Genomic DNA, 22,448 nt, shown 5'->3' with positions numbered 1-22,448 from the left:
ATGGGAGGAATAGATCGGGCAGATGCACTGAGTTTCTTGCCCAGAGGAGGGGGATTTCATACACCTCCACAATCTCTGCAGCCCAAGAACACAGCCTCAGCACAGGCAGTCCTTCCTCATAACTCTAACCCTCCAACATCCTCGCGAGTCTCCTTTCACCCACTGTCACCGAGCCGACATCCTTTGCAACACGACACACCTGGTCTTTTGCACATCGAAAAGTATTTCTTGCATCCAGTCTTGTCTGTGAAATGAGAGAGAAAATATTATTCCGAAGCACAATTTCTGGGGCGGTACAATGGGCGTTTCGCAGCGCCAGAGACCCGGGTTCAATCCTGACCTCCGCGTGTGGAGTTTGTGGCGTCTGTCTGCGTGTGGAGTTTGCACATTCTCCCTGTGGTCGTGTGGGTTTCCTCTGGGTGCTCCGGTTTCCTCCCACATCCTAAAGACGTGCAGGTCTGTAGGTTAATTGGCCCTCTGTAAATTGTCCCCTAGTGCATAGGGAGTGTATGCGAAAGTGGAATAACGTAGAGCTGGTGTGAACAGATGATTAATGGTCAGTGTGGTTTTAATGGGCCTCTTTCCAAGCTTTAGAGATACACTGAGTCCATGCCGAACAGCAATCACCCCGTACACTAGCACTACACTACACACTAGGGACAATTTACAATTTTTACCAAAGCCAATTAACCTACAAATCCTTGGAATGTGGGAGGAGACTGGAGCAGCCGGGAAAAACCCCACGTGGTCATAGGGAGAATGTGCAAACTCCGTACAGACAGCACCCTCATTTAGGATTAAACCTGGATCCCTGGTGCTGTAAGGCATCAACTCTACCGTTGCGCCACAGTGCTGCCCGTAGATGCTGCAAATCTAAACTAAACTCCAACTAAACTTTAAAGTCGTTGATGATGATTCAGTGTGATTCATTGTTCTGCTTCCAAAGCGTCTACACTCGGTGCCGTTTTTGTTTCTAATCGTTTCATTTCCCACCCAAGTGATGTGACCCAGGGCAGGCCAGCAACATTGCTTCCCCATGAATCCCTGCTGCAGATCAGCGAACACGGCAACCTGCAACATCTCAAGTGATAGACCTTAAGCCCACTTAAGCCCGGGGTGCCTTTCGCAGCCTGGTACGGCACTGCCTCGTGCAGGCCTGACGCCCTTAGTTGTGTCTGACAGATGAGGTATGATAGCTGAAACTGTCAAGAGCCTTATCAGCAAGCGAGGTTCACGCACTCACTTCCATTAGAGACTGAAAGAGACTGAAAATTGTGCAATCAATAAATGAACGTTAAAACAGATTCCTTAAAGTCCTCGAATTCCAAAGCCGTGACACAGCTGGCCGCATTTTAAATCAAAGGCCTGCAGGTTTGTTGATGTTTGCCTCTAAATTGTGAACACCAAGATTTCTGATCAAAGATCTGCATCGAAGCTGGCTGAAGATTTAGTTCTCTCCGTACAAGATAGTTGTCAGGGGTGTGCCCGAGCTGTAATTTTGGGCACCGCTGAAGGTGCCTTTTGAAGTGTGACGATGTCAGGGGTTATGGGGAGAAGGCAGGAAAATGGGGTGAGGAGGGAGAGAAGGATCGTCCATGATTGAATGGGGCAGTAGACTTGATGGGCTGAATGGCCTAAATCTGCTCTTATCACTTGGAATCTTATGATCTTAAGTTCCAAGTATAGATAGGTACAAAGTGCTGGAGTAAGTCAGTAGGTCAGGCAACATCTCTGGAGTTTCCATTTAACTCCGGTGCTGGTGTGGGTCAGTTCAAAGGGGGTGCATTGACCAAGATGTGCTAGATTCCTCTCAGGAGAGGTGAGCAGGCAGAAATAAAAAGTTCAAGGGGAGTCTCGCTGGGTCCTGGTAGGTGCCAACAGAAGGCGTCAGTCACGCCCATCCCTGGAAGATGGGCTAGGCTGCGCTGGCATGGAAATGATGGGCTGAATGCCTGCCTCTGAGTCATCGGTTAATTATCATTCTACAGCTTCACATATCCAGCAGTGGTCTAGGTTTTACAGGCCACACTGAGACGTTGTTAGTTAGCTCCCCCAGCCTCTCTCCCTGCTGTCCTACCCACCGGCTTTACATTGCATTACTTCTCTTCTTTCTTTATCTGACATCCCCTTGTCTCCTTTTCACCTCGAGCCTTTTGTCACTTGCTCTGCCCATTTGCCAATCCAACCCTCCCCCTCGCCTGTATCCACCTATCACTTGTCAGGCTTTGTCCTGCCCCCACCTCTATTCCAGTTTTCTCCCTCCCCCACGCAATCAGTCTGAAGAAGTGTCTCGTTGCTTGTCCATTTCCGCCACAGATTGTGGTCTGGCCTGCTGAGTTCCTCCAGCACTTTGTATTTTGTTCAAGATTCCAGCATTTGCAGTTCCCTGTGTCTCTGTTGTCACTTAAATTGTGTTTAGTGTTTAGTCACCACATGCGGGTTAGGGGGTAGGCACAGTGGCACAGTGGTAGAGCTGCTGCCTTACAGCGCCAGAGACCCGGGTTCGATCCTGACTATGAGTACTGTCAGCAGGGAGTTTGAACGTTGTCCCTGTGATGTTCTCCGGGTGCTCCGGTTTCACCCCACGTTCTAAAGACGTGCGAGTTTGTAGGTTAATTGGCTTCTGTAAATTATCCCTGGTGTGTTGGATAGAACTAGTGTAAGGGTGATCATTGGTCAGACGGGCCAAAGGGACTGTTGCCACGCCGTATCAAAGAGGCCACACAACTCTCTCACCCAGTTGTAACTTTATGAAATGATGCCAAACATCAGAGCGTTTTAAAATTCCAAGCAGGTTTCAGGCAAGAACACACGTTCGCAGGTGTTGTTGATAAACCGGTGACACAGTGGCGCAGGTGGTAGAGTTGTTGCCTCACAGTGCAAGAGATCTGGTTGATCCTGACTTTGGGTGCTGTCTGTGTGGAGTTTGCATGTTCTCCCTGTGACCATGTGGGTTTCCACCAGTTTTCACCCGCATCCCGAAGACTTGAGGGTTTGTAGGTTAATCAGCCGCTGCAAAACTGGCCCTCGTGTGCAGGGAGTGGATGCGAAAATGAGATAACATAGAAGTAGCCTGTATGGGTGGTCAGTGGTCAGCATGGAATCGCTGAGCAGTCGGGTCTGTTTCCATGCTGTATTAGACTTTAGAGATACAGGGTGGAAGCACTGAGTCCGTGTCGACCAGCGATCACCCTGTACAGCAGCACGATCCTACACACGAGGATCAATTTACAATTTACAGAAGCCAATTAACCTAAGAAACCTGTACATCTTTGGAGTGTGGGAGGAAACCGGGGCACCCATCGAAGACCCACACCTTCACAGGGAGAACGTGCAAACTCCGTGCAGACAGCACCCACAGTCAGGATCGAACCCGAGTCTCTTGCACTGTGAGTCAGCATCTTTTTAAAAAAATAATGAACCGCAATTTTCTCCTAAATCAAAAGCATAATTTCATTAATATTTCTGTATAATAATGGACATGTTATGTAGAAGTCCGGGATGATCAGCAGTCCACAGTAAAGGCTTTGGAAAGGATTTCACCAGCATTTACAGGCTCATTAATTTGCTCAGATTACCACTGCCTTTACACAAATCCCATTTACGTTCAATTTTAAATCATTTAAAAATCACAGAAACTGTCCATTTCTTTTTTTTTTCAAACATGGGAGGCTTGATTAAATTTTAAATAAAGAAATAAGATTAAAATTATTGAATATAATTCCCAAACACAGTCAATGAAGCAGATCGTTACCAAGGTAAACTCTTTGGATCCTGATCGGAAGCAGAACAATAAACCACTGATGTTGTGACACAATGACTCGTTTTGTGATTCACAAAGAAAATTCTCCTTCTTGACCTAACTCTTTCCTCCTCATTTCCATGATTTTATTTGGATTAGTTTAGTGACACAGCATGGGAACGGGCCCTTCTGCTCACCGAGTCCACGCCGATCATCGATCACCTGCTCACACTAGTTCTACGTTATCCCACCTTCTCATCCACTCCCTGCACACCAGGGACAATTTGCAGCATCCAATTAACCTACAAACCTGTACGTTTTTGGAGTGTGGGAGGAAACCGGAGCACCCGGAGGAAACCCACGCGGTCACAAGGGGAATGTGCAAACTCTGCACAAATAGCAGCCGAGGTCAGAATCGAACCGGGACCTCTGGGGCTGTGCGGCAGCAGCTCTACCCGCTGCACAACTGTGCCGCCCCGCGTTGTCTGCTATTTGCCAATGTTCGCGTTGTTTCCGTGCGGGTGGCAGCGTTTCATTGAAAATCCGAAAGGGAGATTTTGTTTAAAACATGTGTCTTCTGATTGCCCAAGGTCTGAACTGCGAGCTTGTGATAAATGAATGTGAGTCTAACCCTTGTCAGAATGGTGCCACGTGCAAGGACCGTGTTGCATCCTATGGCTGCACCTGCACTGCGGGTTACGAAGGGGTTAACTGCGAGGTAGATATCGATGACTGTGCCAGCAACCCGTGCGCCAATGGAGGGAAGTGCAAGGACCTGACCAACCGGTAAGGAACAGCGTGCAACGATTCCTGATCATCGTGCGGTGCCACCTCAAAGAAGGCTGGCCTTCACTGCAGTCATTCAAGGGTCGGGTGTCTGTGTCACTGCATCAGAAGGTTCAATGGTCCTTCATTGTCACGTGTTCCGAGGTACAGTGATATTTGATTTGCCATGCAGTCATACAACAAAAAGCAACAAGCTACATAACTGCATAAAGATTAAACATAGACTGAAACAGCCACCACAGCAGAGTGTGAGAATCCCCAGGGCATACAGCATCAGCAGCCTGTAAAACCTGGACCACAGCCATCAGTTCAATGTCCGGACCACACACACGCTCCTTCACCGTGATGTGACCAGAGTTGTGCCGACCGCTGTCACTTTCCCTGCAGTCCCTGTCCTAAGGTCATAAGGTCATAAGGAATAGGAGTAGAATTAGGCCATTCGGCCCATCGTCTACTCCGCCATTCAATCAAGGGCTGATCTATCTCTCCCTCCAAACCCCATTCGCCCACCTTCTCCCCATAACCTCTGACCACCGTACTAATCAAGAGTCGATCCATCTTTGCCTTAAAAATATCCACTGACGTGGCCTCCACAGCCTTCTGTGGCAAAGAATTCCACAGATTCACCACCCTCTGACTAAAGGTGCATCTAGAGAGCATTCATGCTTAGGGGATTAAAGGGGCAAGTGAAAGGGAATGTAATATTTCTGAGAATCGTTCATCATTTTGACTCATCCTCCATCAACGTTTTGTAAGTTCATAAGTTCTAGGAGCAGAATTAAGCCATTCGGCCCATCAGGTCTACTCAGCCCTTCAAGCAAACACATGGAGAAAACCCACGAGGTCACAGGGAGAAGGTGCAATCTCTTTACAGAAGCACCCGTGGTCAGAATCAAAGCCGGATCTCTGGCTCTGTCTGGCAGCAGCTCGACCGCGACACCACTGAGCCATTCTTGGCCAACTCCTTGTTAGGAACAGTATAGATGGGGCGTCTTGACTGGTACGGGCATGTTGGTCCAACGGGCCTGTTTCCCTGCTGTATAACTCTATGACTAACCTATGACAGAGGTGTGGATGTGGCCCAGTCCATCACACAGACCGCACTCCCCACCATTGACTCCATCTACACTTCACACTGTCTCGGGAAAGCACCATCACTACCATCTCCAAGGATGACTCACACCCCAGTCATTCATTTTACTCCCGTCTGCCATCAGGCAGAAGTTACAAAAGTACGTACCATTAGATTCAGGAAAATGTTCCTCCCCACTATTATCAAACTACTGAACGGTCCATCCATAAGCTAGGGAACAGTCCCGAGTTTCCAACCTATCTCTTTGCAGACCTTGCACTTTTTCTCTGCAATTACAATACTTTGATGTATAACACTATATTCCGCTAGTTTTTCCCTTTTCGCTACCCATTATACCTTTGTACTACCTGTTGTGCCTTGATCGTAGTCATGTATGGTATGATTTGACTGGATAACATGGAAACAAAAGCTTTTCACTGTTCCTCACTGTTTCACAAGGTGGCACAGTGGTGCAGCTCTCAGTGCCAGAGATCCAGTGCCTGAACTCGGGTGCTGTCTGTGTGGAGTTTCGGGTTGCCAACTTTTTCACTCCCAAATAAGGGACAGAAGGTGACGTTGCCGCCCCGCGCCCCACGTGACCTCACCCAGCCAGCGGCCATGTGCTCCCACTCCACCAATGACGGCTACCGGGCCTACACTGTCCGGGCCTACCATTGCCCCCAGGCCTACAGTGTCCAGGCCTACAGTGGCCCCCGGGCCTACAGTGTCCGGGCCTAAAGTGGCCCCGGGCCTACAGTGTCCGGGCCTACAATGTCCGGGCCTACAGCACCCTCCAGGCCTAATACGGGACAAGGGCGGTCCCATACGGGACACACCAATTTAGCCCAATATATGGGATGTCCCGGCTAATACGGGACAGTTGGCAACCCTAGTGGAGTTCCTCCCACATTACAAAGACGAGCAGCTTTGAAGATTAATTGGGTTCTGTAAGTTGCTCCTAACGTGTAGGATACGAAACTGGGATGACATGGAACTAATGTACGGGTGATCGCTGGTCAGCACTGACTCAGTGGGCAGAGGGGCCTGTTTCCACATTGTACCTCTAAACTAAATTAAACCTGCCCGCATTTGGCTCATTTCCGTCTGAGCCTTTCTTATCCATGTACCTGTCCAAATGTCTTTTAAATGTTGCTAAGTGGATTGTCATAGGATTGCTTTAGGTGCCCTTCTAGCTCATCGGTCAGATATTTGGGGGTGACATCTCTGTAAAGTGCAATTGATCAGTCCACTCTAGGATTGTAGAAAAATGCTATGCATTTGAGGATTTCAGAAATCCAGATGTGTGGTCTGCACATCTCCTGTTTAAACCAGCACAGGCAGGAGAGGGGTCACAAAGTCCAGACCTGACCTCATTAAACACAACATTCTCACTGGCTTGCTAGGGTGAACTCTGAGAACTTGTTTGCCCCAACATGAAGTCCATGACTCAGAACAAGGAAGGCAGGCACCTAAAGCTGGAGCAACTCAGCGGGACAGGCAGCATCTTTGGACAGAAGGAATCGGTGACGCTTCGGGTCGAGACCCTTCTTCAGACTTCTTCTACCTTTCCCCTTTGCCAAGGAGTTATCCGAGTGTGGATCAGATGCGGAAGTGTTTCTTGTCTCAGCCCGTTTATGATCTTTGGGATTCTTCAGTGCAGAGAGCTCTGGAGGTTGAGCGCTGTCATTGAGTGTCATGGTCAGGCAGGAAATACTGAGTCCAAGGTCAGAACAGCTGTCATCTTATTGAACGGGGCAGTTGAGGGCAATGGTGGTGCCTTCAATAAGGTGTCACACACGAGATTGCCGAGTGGCACTGAGGCGCAGGATGCTGGCGGTAAGATACTGCACTAAACAGAGATCAATGGACAGCACAGTGACGCAGCTGGTAGAGCTGCTGCCTCACAGCGCCAGAGACCTGGGTTCGATCCTGACCTCGGGTGCTGTCTGTGTGGAGTTCGCACGTTCTCTCCGTGACCACCTGGTTTCCTCCGGGCGCTCCGGTTTCCCCCCACATCCCAAAGACATGCGGGTTTGTAGATTAATTGGCCTCTGTAAAATTGTGTACGGAGTGGGTGGGAAAGTGGGATAACATGGAAGTAGTGTGAACAGGTGATCGATGGTCGGCGTGGATTTAGTGGGCTGAATGGCCTTAGCCCATGCTGCATCTCTAATTTAATCCAATCTATAACAAGACTAGGAATAAAGAGGCCGTGCTCAGATTGGAGTTAGTGTTGGGCCCTGGCACTTCGAACCTGTTGCAATGATTTGGATGTGGGGATGAAGTGAACAAGGGGATCGAGTGGATGTAGACATTCCGAGATCTCCAATAGGGATGTGTTCCCGGAAAACATTTCATTCAGGGAGTATTTTGTAAATTGGCAGAATGCACTTTGGTTATTTTTATACTTTACATTCCAAAGTGAGCAATTCGCTACAATGAAAGATTGATGTGTAAATTGAAAATAGTGTACTTCAAAAAAACAATGGCACAATGGTGAAAATTCCCAAATCTTAGTTTGGTTTAGTTTAATTTAGTTGAGTTTATTGTCACATGTACCGAGGAGGTACAGCGAAAAGGTTAAACCTCTATCTGGCTAATTTTTTCCTCCAAGCAAGAAAATCTCGCATTTTGTTTGGCCCGCCATTCAGGTGAGAGGGGAACCTGAGGAGAAACTTTTCCACACAGAGGGTGATGGGTGGAGGGAACGACTTGCCAGTGAAAGTGGTTGAAGCAGGTAAAATAGCAACATATAAAGACACAAAATGCTGGAGTAACTCAGCGGGTCAGGCAGCATCTCTGGAGGAAGTGAATAGATTACGTTTCAGGTCGAGACCATCCGTCCGGCTCGAAATCGGTCTCGACCTGAAACGTCACCTGTTTCTTGTCTCCGGAGATGCTGCATGACCCGCTGAGTTACTCCAGCATTTTGTGTCTATCTTTGATGTAAAACAGGGTCTGCATTTCCTTGCTAAACATATAAAAGACAATTGGGTTTAGACACGTGGATGGGAAAGGTTGAGAGGGATTTGCGGCAAACTCAGGTAAATGGGACTAGCTTAGGTGGAGCATCTGGCCAGCATGGATGAGTGGGGCCGAAGGGCCTGTTTTCGTGCTCTGTCACTTTATGATCCGTGGCCACTTTCTCTGTTCCGGGGCAGTGAGGGGCGGACATTGAATACTGATATTGCTCGAGATATCCACATGTCATGAAGGAATTCATAAAATGAAATTCACCCCCTTGCATTTGGCACAGCTTCAGAACCAGAGAAAGAAAACTAAATTTCAAGCATGCAAGACCCAGGAAAAGGCAAACCAAAATATTTTATCTTTTCAAATGCCATTCGCATGTCTGCCCCTAGGTGGCGGCGCAGTGTGTAAATTAGGAGACGTACACCAGGCTTGGGAGCCCGAAGGGAAATTACTTCCTCGGCTGTCGAAGAATTACCGCATGGTTACAGAACAGGAGGAGGCCACTTGGCCCAACATGTCTGTGATGGCCCTCCCCCCAGTGCAACTCTCTCAGTGCATGCACAAGGAACTGCAGATAGACAATAGACAATAGGTGCAGGAGGAGGCCATTCGGCCCTTCGAGCCAGCACCGCCATTCAATGTGATCATGGCTGATCATTCTCAATCAGTACCCCGTTCCTGCCTTCTCCCCATACCCCCTGACTCCGCTATCCTTAAGAACTCTATCTATCTATCTAGGAGAATGGAAATAGAGGTTACTTAATACTAGAAAATTCAATGTCCAAATCGCTTGGTTATAAGCTACCCAAGTAACTCAGTTACTCAGCAGGTCAGGCAGCATCTCTGAAGAGCATGGATAGGTGACGTTTCATTGCACTCTCTCACGTTGTACCACACAGTACCTTCTTTGGAGCCTTGCAGATATTTCCACATTTTGTATTTATCCAACTCCCTCTACAAGACCACAATGGAACCTGCACCCATCACATCTCCAGGCTGATTGCTCTAGTATCAATCGCACACTCAGGTGGAGCGTTTCACTCTTAATTCTTCTCCCATTTGTTTCGCACCTGTGTCGGAATGAACTGCAGGTGCTAGTTTAAACCGAAGGTAGACACAAAAAGGTGGAGTAACTCAGCCGGGCAGGCAGCATCTCTGGAGAGAAGGGATGGGTGACATTTCAGATCGAGAAGGGTCTCGAGCCGAAACGTCACCCATTCCTTCTCTCCAGAGATGCTGCCTGTCCTGCTGTTTTACCCCCGTGATCACTCATCCCTGACCCCATCACAAATGGGAACCCCCCCCCACTATCCATTCAGTCCAGTCCTGACATATTTTTCAGATCACCCCTTGGCCTTCTCTTCTTTGGAGGAACCATCCCGGTCTCTCTACGCTTCTGAATGTAGTCCCCCTTCCTGGCAACCATTCTCGTAAATCTTTCCTGGATGCCTTCCAGCGCATCCATGCCCTTCCACTGCCTTGTGTGCATGCCACACGTACAGTCGGCAAGTCGTTGGTTCCAGCGGCTTTAGGGCTTGTCTATCTAGCATGTGAAGCCTGGGTTTGGCGGATTGCGCGGAGGAAACCACCAGAAGGTTCAACGGGCAGAAAGACGATCCCAGCAAAGCGTCGTGGCGCGCAAACAGGGCAGTGTGAGATATGTGGGGCACTTCTGACCATCCACTACATCCTGACCTGTCCCCAGCCGCCCCGACTGTCTTGCTGCTGGAACCCGTTAGGCCGGGACGAGAGAGTGAGGCCGACGATCTGCGCAACTCCCCCTCACTTAAATCCAAGTCAAGCGCAAGTCATGACCTCGACCTCGGCCAGCGTACACACCGTAGCTGGCGGCGATCCCAATCAGCGGTCGGAATAATAAGATTGAAAGTGAAGTCATGGTCATAGAAACATAGAAACATAGAAAATAGGTGCAGGAGTAGGCCATTCGGCCCTTCGAGCCTGCACCGCCATTCAATATGATCATGGCTGATCATCCAACTCAGTATCCCATACCTGCCTTCTCTCCATACCTCCTGATCCCTTTAGCCACAAGGGCCACATCTAACTTCCTCTTAAATATAGCCAATGAACTGGCCTCAACTACCTTCTGTGGCAGAGAATTCCACAGACTCACCACTCTCTGTGTGAAAAAAAACGTTCTCATCTCGGTCCTAAAAGACTTCCCCCTTATCCTTAAACTGTGACCCCTTGTTCTGGACATCCCCAACATCGGGAACAATCTTCCTGCATCTAGCCTGTCCAACCCCTTAAGAATTTTGTAAGTTTCTATAAGATCCCCCCTCAATCTTCTAAATTCCAGTGAGTATAAGCCTAGTCTATCCAGTCTTTCCTAGACTTCCCCATTACTGCAAACATCATTTCCACATCCACTCTATGTACACACCCACACCCAGATCCTTTTGCTCCCCTTTTAGTATCATTTACATGTAGTTGTGCCACAACTCGTGAATCTATAACACATATTTAATACAACCCAAGTAATGAATTAGGGAACACTATTTGTATTACATGCGCTGAATTGGTTATAATACAATTTTCGATTTGGGAAACAGAGAACTAGTTAAGACTTACTTTGGAAATTGACAAGCAGAAAAAAGCTATCTTGGAAAAAAAACAGTCTGGGGAAAATACCTGTTTCCATGTAACCTTCTTGCAACATTGTCTCCTAAGAGCGCAGTCGGTCAGTTTCACTGCAGGTGGTCTTTGATATCGACCAGCAGTCACTTCTATTGATACTCCATTAAACAATGTTACATGCAACCTTGAGTATTTTTAGATTGCAGTAACAAAAATAAACTTATAACTTTTAAAAATTATTATTTTTGAAAATCCTGAATGAAACAAAAATGATATAGTGAGCCTTCACCTCTTTGCACCCATTAACACAAATGTTTTACAACATGATTTGTTACAACGTGAGGTTTCTTAGGAACACAATTATCGCGTTGACATCAGAAGCTGTATTTAAGTCGTCTTTCCTCATTCTTCATAACCAAATGCATCAGCTCACCGTTCTCCCCATTAAACATCATCTGCCCTTTATCAAGGCCGAGTCGCATCCCAGTCACTCCCCTCTTCTGGCAAGATCCAAGGACAGCTTCTTCCCGGCTGTTATCAGGCAACTGAACCATCCTATCAACAACTGGAGTGTGGTCCTGAGCTACTATCTACCCCATTGGAGACCCTCGGACTATCTACAATCAGACTTTATCTTGCACTAAACGTTATTCCCTTTATCCTGTACCTGTAGACTGTGGACAGTTCGATTGTAATCATGTATAGTCTTTCCACGGACTGGACAGCACGCAACCAAAAGCTATTCACTGTATCTCGGTACACCTGACAATAAACTAAACTTTGAAGTTCATACCTTGTTACAATCTAGCACTATTCTCTTCGCAGTTCACAAACTGATAGGTTTTGGGCCATCTACAAATTTAACAATTGTGACTCAATGTCTCGGTAATTAATATCCATCAAAAATCAAAAATGACCTCAAAGTAATTGTGAATGAATAAAGTGTATATTAACACATCAAAAACAGGATGTTTCAGATACTCTTTATCTTAACTGTGCTAGAATCTCTTAGTACAACTAAGTTCTGATTGATATGCATGATAAGGATAGAATATCATGCAACAATACTGCAAAGAATACTTTCTCCATCTATAGAAGGCAGTAATTAATGTGGAAAACCTAGAGATCAGGTTTCATTCTGCAGCCATCAGTATTTCAATGAGCCAAATGACCTGTCTGTATCATAGAGTCATAGAGCACGGAAACAGGCCCTTCAGCCCACACCGACAATCGATCACCCACTCACACTAGTTCTATGTTATCCCACTTTCTCATCCACTCCCTACACACGAGGGGCAACTTACAGAGGCCAATTAACCAGCACACCCGCACGTCTTTGGGATGTGGGAGCACCCGGAGGAAGCCCACACAGTCGGAGGGAGGACGTGCAAACTCCACACAGACAGCACCTGAGGTCAGGATCGAACCTGGGTCTCTGGCACTGTAAGGCAACAGCTCTACCAGCTGCACCACTCAGCTGCCCAGCTATAGGGTTGAGGAATCAAACCTTTCCTCCAATTCGACGACACTGAAAAAATCATTCACGCTTTCATTTCCTCCTGCCTAGACTACTGCAACTCCCTATACACTGGGATCAGCCAATCATCCCTGTCCCGCCTGCAACTGGTCCAAAACGCCGCAGCGAGACTCCTGACGGGTACCCGTAAAAGGGACCACATCACGCCGATTCTGGCCTCTCTCCATTGGCTCCCTGTACGGTACAGAATCAACTTCAAGCTCCTCCTATTCACATATAAAGCCCTAAATGGACATTCCCCCCCCCCACATCAAAAATCTTCTAACCCACCTCTCTAACTCCAGGTCCCTCAGGTCGGCCGACTTGGAGCTACTCACTATCCCACGGTCTAGGCTTAAGCTCAGGGGTGACCGCGCTTTTGCGGTTGCAGCTCCTAGACTGTGGAACAGCATCCCTCTCCCCTCTCCTTAGAGGGATACAGGTCAAACACGGCCAAATGGGACTAGCTCAGATGGGCATCTTGGTCAGCAGGGATGAGTTGGGCTGAAGGGCCTGGTTCCATGCTATATGACTCTATGACTGTGGTCTGTTTCCATTGCAACACTGGAGCTGAAACCTCCTCTAGATGTTGCCTTTCCCTCAGGAATGTTGGGGTGAGGGGCTTGTTCCCGTGCTGGGCAACTCCACGGCTGACTCACGCTCTGCATTTTCTCTCGCTAGCTACAAGTGTGACTGCGAGGAGACGGGATATCGAGGCACCAACTGTGAGGTTGACATCCTGGAGTGTGCCTCTGACCCCTGCCTCAACAACGCCACCTGTCAGGAAGGGGTGAAGACCTACACCTGCATGTGCTGGCCAGGTGAGTGGAGCCCAGAGCAACACCGAAACTTCAAGGCCACCCAACCATCCATTCCATCTGCACCCATTATCACACAAAAGGTGGTAGGTGTATGGAACAAGCTGACAGATGAGGTAGTTGAGGTTGGGACCATCCCAATGTTTAAGAAACAGTTGGACAGGTACATGGATAGGACAGGTTAGGAGGGATATGGACCAAGCGAAGGCAGGTGGGACTAGTGTAGAGGGGACATGTTGGCCGGTGTGGGCAAGTTGGGCCGAAGGGCCTGTTTCCACAATGTATCACTCTATGGCTCTATGACTCTATAACCTTCTTCAGCAATGGGCTACCATGACTGTTTTTTTTAGAGGGGCTAACTTATTTTTCAGATAAGTGCTGCATGAACATTTCTTAAAAGTTTGATTAGTATGTGTCAGGGGTGTCAGGGGTTATGGGGAGAAGGCAGGGGAATGGGGTTAAGAGGGAAAGAAAGATCAGCCATGATCGAATGACGGAATGGACCCGATGAGCCAAATGGCCTAATTCTGCTCCTATCGCTTACGAACTTAAGAACAAAGTGCCGGAGTAACCCAGCAGGTCAGGCAACATCTCTGGTGAAAAAAGGATGGGTGACGTTTCGGGTTGGGACCCTTCTTCAGACTGAAAGTAGAGGGGTAGGGAGAAGGTGAAGAGCTGGAGGTAATAAAAAGGACAATTCAGGGCCGACTACAAATCACCTCAGGCAGGGTGGTGCCTGGTAGGTCGATTGTTGGCTGGGAAAGGCGTGGTCTCTAGAGGGGAACAGTGTAGAGAACTGTCAGGGTTTTTGTTTGCTTTAATTTAGTTTTAGTTGCATTTTAGTTTAGAGATACCGCACAGAAACTGGTCCTTTCAGCCCACGATGACCATCGATCACCGGTTCACAACAGTTCCATGTTATCCCACTTTCTCATACGCCCACTAGGAGCAATTTACAGAGACCAATTAACCTACAAACCCGCACGTCTTTGGGATGTGGGAGGAAACCGGAACACCCGGAGGAATCCCACGCAGTCACAGGAAGAACATGCAAACCCCACGCAGGCAGCAGGTGAGGTCTGGATCGACCCTGGACCTCTGGCGCTGTGAGGCAGCAGCTCTACCAGCTGCACCATGTTCCCACCCACCTTTCAGTGTTTAAAAAGATTCCAGTGAGGAGACGCCAAAGAGGCACAGGCTGGTAAATGACTCCTTGAAATTACCCGTGGGCAACACACTGGCACAGCTGGAGTTAGGCTAGGCTAGAGGCGGCACGGTGGCGCAGCGGTAGAGTTGCTGCCTTACAGCACTTGCAGCACCGGAGACCCGGGTTCGATCCCGACTACGGGTGCTGACCGCACGGAGTTTGTACGTTCTCCCCGTGACTGCGTGTGTTTTCTCTGGGATCTTCGGTTTCCTCCCACACTCCAAAGACGTACAGATATGTAGGTTAATTGGCTTGGCGAATGTAAAAATTGTCCTTTGTGTATGTTGGATAGTGTTAATATGCACGGATCGCTGGTCGGCGCGGGCCCAGTGGGTCGAAGGGCCTGTTACCGCGCAGTATCTCTAAACTAAACTAAACTAGAGAATTGCAGAACCCAGAGAGGTGAATGGGATTGTGATGCAGAATAGCTGCGGTTCCTTGGAAAGTTGTGAAAAAAACGAAGGAATGTGATGGGCAACTCCAGTGATTTCCCCTCTCCCTGTGAGATGTGATGCAGAGCAGAGCGCTCCATCTGCAGCGGTTGTGAATCCACATCTCCCATCACCCCACCTCGCTTTCCCCAACATCCACTTCCACCCACATCCCTCCCTTTCATTCCTCTTCTCTCCTTATCTGACATCCTTTGTCTCATCCACACCTCTGGCCTTTGTCAGTTACTCCACCCACTGCGAATCAAACCCCCCTCACTTATCCACCTGTCACTCGCCAGGCTTTGTCCCGCCCCACCTCTTTTCCGTTTTCTACCGTCTATGACAGCCAGTCTGAGGATGGGTCCCGACCCCAAATCATTGTCTGTCCATTGCCTCCACAGATGCTGCCTGACCCGTTGAAGCGTTCTGCTCCATCTCTCAGCCTGGCTTCATCTTGAATTTCCAACTTGTGATCTCCGATTACTCTCAAAATTGGCCTCTAACTTGACCCCCTTTTTTACTTTAGTTCTAAACTACTATCGTTAATCCAAAGATGTACACAAAGTGCTGGAGTAACTCAACGGGTCAGATTCGCAAATCCGGAGAAAATGGAGGGGTGACGCGTTTCTGATTGTGACCCTCCTTCAGACTGATTGTAGAGGAGAGGAACTGGAGGCAAGAAAAAGCCAGGACAAATCAGGGCAGGCAACAGACACATCAGGCAAGGTGGTTCACCGATAGGCTGATGGTTGGCGCCGGTCGGTGGGATCCCCAGAGGGATGCATCGTTGCCAACTATAGAGCTGGTCACCCATTCCTTCTCTCCAGAGATGCTGCCTGTCCCGCTGAATTACTCCAGCTTTTTTTGTCTATCTACAGAACTGGTTAATTGACTTTCAGTGGAGGGTGGAGGGGAGAGAGTGGGGAGTGTCTCTATAAGTTATGTAAAATTAGAGGATTCAACATTTACACTGCTGGGTTGTAAGCTACCATACCATACCATACCATACACATACAGCCGGAAACAGGCCTTTTCGGCCCACCAAGTCCGTGCCGCCCAGCGATCCCCGCACATTAACACTATCCTACACCCACTAGGGACAATTTTTACATTTACCCAGCCAATTAACCTACATACCTGTACGTCTTTGGACGTCTACCCACGCAAAATATGTAGTAACTTAGTGTGAGGTATATTATTAATATCGTTAATCAGTGTTTCGATACCACATGCATAGGAAGTGCCAGAATTGGCAATGATAATTGATGAATCGATATAAATACAGGTGCTCCTCAACTTACGATGGGGTTACGCTCCGAGAAACCCACATCGGAAATCGAAAATATTGTAAGTCGAAATGCATTGAATACGCGCGATCACGTGGCCGGTAGCGAGCGGCGGCTCGCCACGGGTCGCTGCCGTTTGCACCATCGCAAAGTCAAAATATCGTAAGTCAATAGACAATAGACAATAGGTGCAGGAGTAGGCCATTCGGCCCTTCGGGCCAGCACTGCCATTCAATGTGATCGTGGCTGATCATTCACAATCAGTACCCCATTCCTGCCTTCTCCCCATAGAGCTCCGCTATCCTTAAGAGCTCTATCCAGCTCTCTCTTGAATGCATTCAGAGAATTGGCCCCCACTGCCTTCTGAGGCAGAGAATTCCACAGATTCACAACTCTCTGACTGAAAAAGTTTTTCCTCATCTCCGTTCTAAATGGCCTACCCCTTATTCTTAAACTGTGGCCCCTGGTTCTGGACTCCCCCAACATTGAGAACATGTTTCCTGCCTCTAACGTGTCCAACCCCTTAATAATCTTATACGTTTCGATAAGATCCCCTCTCATCCTTCTAAATTCCAGTGTGTACAAGCCTAGTCTCTCCAGTCTTTCAACATATGACAGTCCCGCCATTCCGGGAATTAACCTAGTAAACCTACGCTGCACGCCCTCAATAGCAAGAATATCCTTCCTCAAATTTGGAGACCAAAACTGCTCACAGTTCTCCAGGTGTGGTCTCACTAGGGCCCTGTACAACTGCACACAGTACTCCAGGTGCGGTCTCACTCGAAGCATGGTAAGGCGGGGAGCACCTGTAATGGCCTGCGTGAATAATTACAAGCATCCAGTGCCTGCAATTTGTATCCACTCACAGGTTACACCGGACCACTCTGTGAGATCGATATCAACGAATGCACAGCGGAACCGTGTATGAATAATGGCACGTGTTTGGAACGCTCAGGGCAAGATTATTACGGGACTCTGACGCTGTTCATCCCCGCTTTCAGTTACGCCAGTGCATCTGGCTACGTTTGCCTCTGTGGCCAAGGCTTCACAGGTCAGTGAAAGACCCCGGCGCTGAAAGCTCAGGAACTCGGGTACCGAGAAGAGTTTGGGATGCCCATGGTGGAATGCCTGCGAGTCTGAAGAAGAACTTGTTTCTTCCCCCCCCCCTGTGCTCAGTACAACAGGAGAATCCAAATATCCGAATCCAAGTCCCCAATCCAATTTGGCTTTGATTGGAAGTTACCAAAAGGTTTGATTTTATACTGGAGTTGAAAGGGTATCATCTGGCATAACAAGGGTTAATAGACAATAGACAATAGGTGCAGGAGGAGGCCATTTGGCCCTTCGAGCCAGCATCTTACTCTCATCTCCTTTGTGTCTGACAGCCCAAGGAACTGCAGATGCCGGAATCTTGAGCAAAACACAAAGTGCTGGAGGAACTCAGCGGGTCAGGCAGCGTCTGTGGAGACATTGGACAGATGATGTTTCGTGTTGGGACCCTTCTTCAGGCTGATTGCTCCTTTTTCCAGCTTTCTCCTGGTGACTACAATCAGCCTGAAGAAGGATCCCATCCCGAAACGTCGCCAATCTACTCCCTCCACAGATGCCGCCTGACCCGCCGAGTTCCTCCAGCACTTTGTGTTTTGTGCCTCTGTGCTTGACATGGTTCGACTAACCCTCTGACCATTAACGGTTTAACAAGACTGTGTCACTCCAATGACAGTTCGGTTATTGCATTGATAAGGGTGATTTCACGCAACTGAATTTTGCATCATTCCATTTGTTTACAAGGAGAAAACTGTACGATAAACATTAACGAATGTGCATCTGGCCCTTGTGAGAATGAAGGCACTTGTGAAGACCAGACCAACGGATTCCACTGCCGATGTGCATCTGGATTCACAGGTACACCACTCCAAGTGTTTCCAACTGTTTTCATTGCATTCCTTTTGAACAGATCCACTGCTTGTTCACGTTGCCCTCTGCTTCCTTGCGTCCTCTGCACTCTGCGCCAGCTTCCATCCTTTAGGCAGCGGTCCACAGCAGTGGAAGATCTTCACCAACCATATATCCGATCTGTGCCCAGCTCTTCAGTCAACACCAAGCTGGGTTTTTTTCCTCGTGTCTCCGTTTGTGGCTGACCAGTTGATTGCAGAACGCTGTGCAGAGCCATTCAGTTTAGTTCAGTTTAGTTTGTTTTCACGTATGCCAAGGTGCGGTGAAAAGCGCTTGTTGCATGCTGACCAGTCAGCGGAAAGACAACACGTGATTACTGTTGTACCGTGGTCCGGTATCTGTTATACCTTTGTTATGACTCTGGACGGACCACAAGTACACGTGTTTAAAAGGTTAGAATGCTGGAGCTTAAATCCAGGCTGTTTATTCCATGGCCACCTGGAACCAGAGTGACCACCAAATCACCTCATTCTCTTATATACACGGTACTACACAGGCAAACAAAGTAGTCCTTGTGATACAACAAAGTAGTCCTTGCAATATCACAACAATTACAATGAAGCCATCCACGTGTACCGACACATGATAAAGGGAATACACTTAGAGCAAGATAATATATGAAAATAACTGCAGATGCTGGTACAAATCGATTTATTCACAAAATGCTGGAGTAACTCAGCAGGTCGGGCAGCATCTCGGGAGAGAAGGAATGGGTGACGTTTCGGGTCGAGACCCTTCTTCAGACTGGATAAAGTCCAGTAAAATTCGATTAAAGATAGTTCGAGGATCTCCAATGAGGTAGATAGTAGCTCGGGACTGCTTTATAGTTGTTGGTAAGATGGTTCAGTTGCCTGAGAACAGTTGGGAAGAAACTGTTCCTGAATCTGGAGGTGTGCGTTTTCACACTTCTGTAGCTCTTGCCTGATGGGAAATGGGAGACGAGGGAGTGTCCGGGGTGAGACTGGTCCTTGATTGTGCTGCTGGCCTTGCCAAGGCGGAGTGGTGTAGATGGTGTCAATGGAGGTTGGTTCGTGTGATGGGCCGGTAATTTCTTGCCTTCTTGGATGTAGCTGTTCCCAAACCATTCTGCGATGCATCCCCATAAAATGCTAAATGCTTTCTAGGGCACATCTGTAGAGGTTGGTGAGAGTTTTAAGGGACATGCCAAACTTCCTAAGCTTTCTAAGGAAGTCGGGATGTTGGTGTGCTTTCTTGGCCATTGCTTTGATATGGGTGGTCCAGGACAGGTTGCTAATGCCATTCACCAATTACCTTGTTGTATGACAATAGACAATAGGTGCAGGAGTAGGCCATTCGGCCCTTCGAGCCAGCACTGCCATTCAATGTGATCACGGCTGATCATTCTCAATCAGTACCCCGTTCCTGCCTTCTCCCCATACCCCCTGACTCCACTATCCTTAAGAGCTCTATCTAGCTCTCTCTTGAATGCATTCAGAGAATTGGCCTCCACTGCCTTCTGAGGCAGAGAATTCCACAGATTCACAACTCTCTGACTGAAAACGTTTTTCCTCATCTCAGTTCTAAATGGCCTACCCCTTATTCTTAAACTGTGGCCCCTTGTTCTGGACTCCCCCAACATTGGGAACATGTTTCCTGCCTCTAACGTGTCCAACCCCTTAATAATCTTATACGTTTCGATAAAATCTCCTCTCATCCTTCTAAATTCCAGTGTATACAAGCCTGGTCGCTCCAGTCTTTCAACATATGACAGTCCCGCCATTCCGGGAATTAACCTAGTAAACCTACGCTGCACGTCCTCAATAGCAAAATATGAATTATCCAGTAATCATTACGTGAACGGATATCCATGTGACCTAACCAGCAGGCTGCCTCTTGCATGGAAGGTGTCACAAGCAAACAAATTGCCCAAACTTCACTCAGACGGAACCCCAAATCAGCATCAAATCCGGGTGACTGGTGCTGTGAGGCAGCAGCTCTACCAGCTGCACCACCGTGCCTCTCTTCCTGTATTGATTTTTAAACAATGCTATTAAACCATTCTCACTGCCTCGAGGCGATTGAAGGGAACTGCTAAAGATAGAGAAAGGAGCAGTCTTCGAGTTTTCAGCTTTAGTGATATGACAGGGAAAAACCACAGTCTAGGAGCTCATAGAGTGATGGAGTCATAGAGCACAGAAACAGCCAAACCTGCCCATGCCGACCAAGATATCCCATCTATGCTAGTCCCACCTGCCCGCGTTTGGCCCTTATCCCTCCAAACCTTAGACAGACATAAAATGCTGGAGTAACTCAGCGGGCAGAGGAGCTCCCTCCAAATCTCTCCTATCAATGTACCTGTTCGAATATCTTACAAGTGTTGTTGTAGTACCTGCCTCAACTACCTCCTCTGGCAGTTCGTTCCATTATGGATAAAGTTGCCCCTCGGGTTCCTATTAAATCTTTCCGCTCTCAGGCAGAATTCAGCCCGAGTTCAGAGTGTAAACGTATTCCTGAGAAAGAGGCAAAAATAACTTGTCGTGGCTGACAAATGTAGCAGCCAGCCCGCTTCGTGCCGAGATAATCATCGTACGCTGTTACAGTTTGTGGAGGAGGGTGGGGGTTACTGCATACCAAGCATCTCCTTCACATCGTCTTAAATTATTAAACAATTGAATACATATTGTGAATTTTTTAGCACCGGAATGTATGCCCTGAAATGAAATTGGACAAATATGTACTACTGTGTGGAAAAGATGACTGTTCATTTAATGTCTGCTATCAGAGGCATCAAAACTCAGTCAAGATAATCACCGCGCGATCTTGCACCTTCTCCAAACGCCACTGTGTGAATCCTCCAGTAGCTGTCAAACTGGTGACAAGTTCAATGTTCCACGATCGTATACCTGACACCTCGACGGAGCACAGGAGAATGATTGACTGACTGATCGATCGATCGATTAAAAGATCCAGCATGGGGCCAGGCCCTTCAGCCCATCCAGTCCATGCCGACCATCCATCACCGCTCACACTAGTTCTACGCAATCCCACTTTCACACCCATCCCTGCTCACTACATTGACAGCAGGAAAGTATAAAACGCTAAAAATTATCCCGTTTTAATTCCAAGTTTTGATCATTATCATTCGTAATAGAAGAGTACCCAAAGAGGTTATCTAGATACTAAAACTCTCGTTTGTTTGTTCCTGAGCTACAGCCAAAATGGTAAAGGATAGCATGACAATTGTAGGTCCACCTTACTCACCATCGTCCCTTTGGTGCTAATGGAAGAAGTTTCATTGAAATTGGTGTTATATTGGTGCATTTTTTGTCTATCTTTGGTTGAAACCAGCATCTGCAGTTCCTTCATGCACATACTCCCTTCCCGCCACCAGGTCAACGTGGTAACCCATCGAGCACCCATTCACACTCATCCCACACGTGGTAACCCATCGAGCACCCATTCACACTCATCCCACACGAATCCCAATTTATTCTTCCCACATTGTATAGCTAGGGTAGACAGTCAGAATCTTGTTTTCCCCAGGGTGGAAATGTCAAAGACTAGCGGGCATAGCTTTAAGGTGAGAGGTTTAAAGGAGATGTGTGGGGCAAGACTGTTACTCAAAGGGTGGTGAATGCTTAGATCTCGCTGCCAGGGGTGGTGGTGGTGGCAGATACGATAGTGGCATTTAAGAGGCTTTTAGATAGGAACATGGGTACGCAGCGAATGGAGGGATATGGATCACATGCGGCAGAGGAGATTAGTTTGTCTTGGCATCATGTTCAGCACAGACATTGTGGGCCGAAGGGCCCGTTCCTGTGCTGCACTGTTCTACGTTATAAGTTATATCATATATCATATATCATATATATATACAGCCGGAAACAGGCCTTTTCGGCCCACCAAGTCCGTGCCGCCCAGCGATCCCCGTATATTAACACTATCCTACACCCACTAGGGACAATTTTTACATTTACCCAGCCAATTAACCTACATACCTGTACGTCTTTGGAGTGTGGGAGGAAACCGAAGATCTCGGAGAAAACCCACGCAGGTCACGGGGAGAACGTACAAACTCCTTACAGTGCAGCACCCATAGTCA

At 47.9% G+C, this 22,448-nt stretch overlaps 1 protein-coding gene across 1 annotated transcript in view; it reads left to right on the top strand.

Annotated features, from left to right (window-relative positions):
• crb2a (crumbs cell polarity complex component 2a) overlaps positions 1–22,448 on the top strand; it is a 130,574-nt gene that overhangs the window by 66,577 nt on the left and 41,549 nt on the right. The window contains 4 exon segments of the mRNA XM_078426147.1: positions 4,333–4,528; positions 13,369–13,508; positions 17,298–17,480; positions 18,221–18,334. Of these exon segments, the coding sequence (XP_078282273.1) occupies positions 4,333–4,528; positions 13,369–13,508; positions 17,298–17,480; positions 18,221–18,334 (633 nt within the window).

This window comes from Rhinoraja longicauda, chromosome 31 (assembly GCF_053455715.1).
Source record: "Rhinoraja longicauda isolate Sanriku21f chromosome 31, sRhiLon1.1, whole genome shotgun sequence".
Classification (NCBI taxonomy): domain Eukaryota; kingdom Metazoa; phylum Chordata; class Chondrichthyes; order Rajiformes; family Arhynchobatidae; genus Rhinoraja; species Rhinoraja longicauda.
The sequence above is the reverse complement of the archived record's forward strand: the minus strand, read 5'-3'. Positions and strand labels throughout refer to the sequence as shown.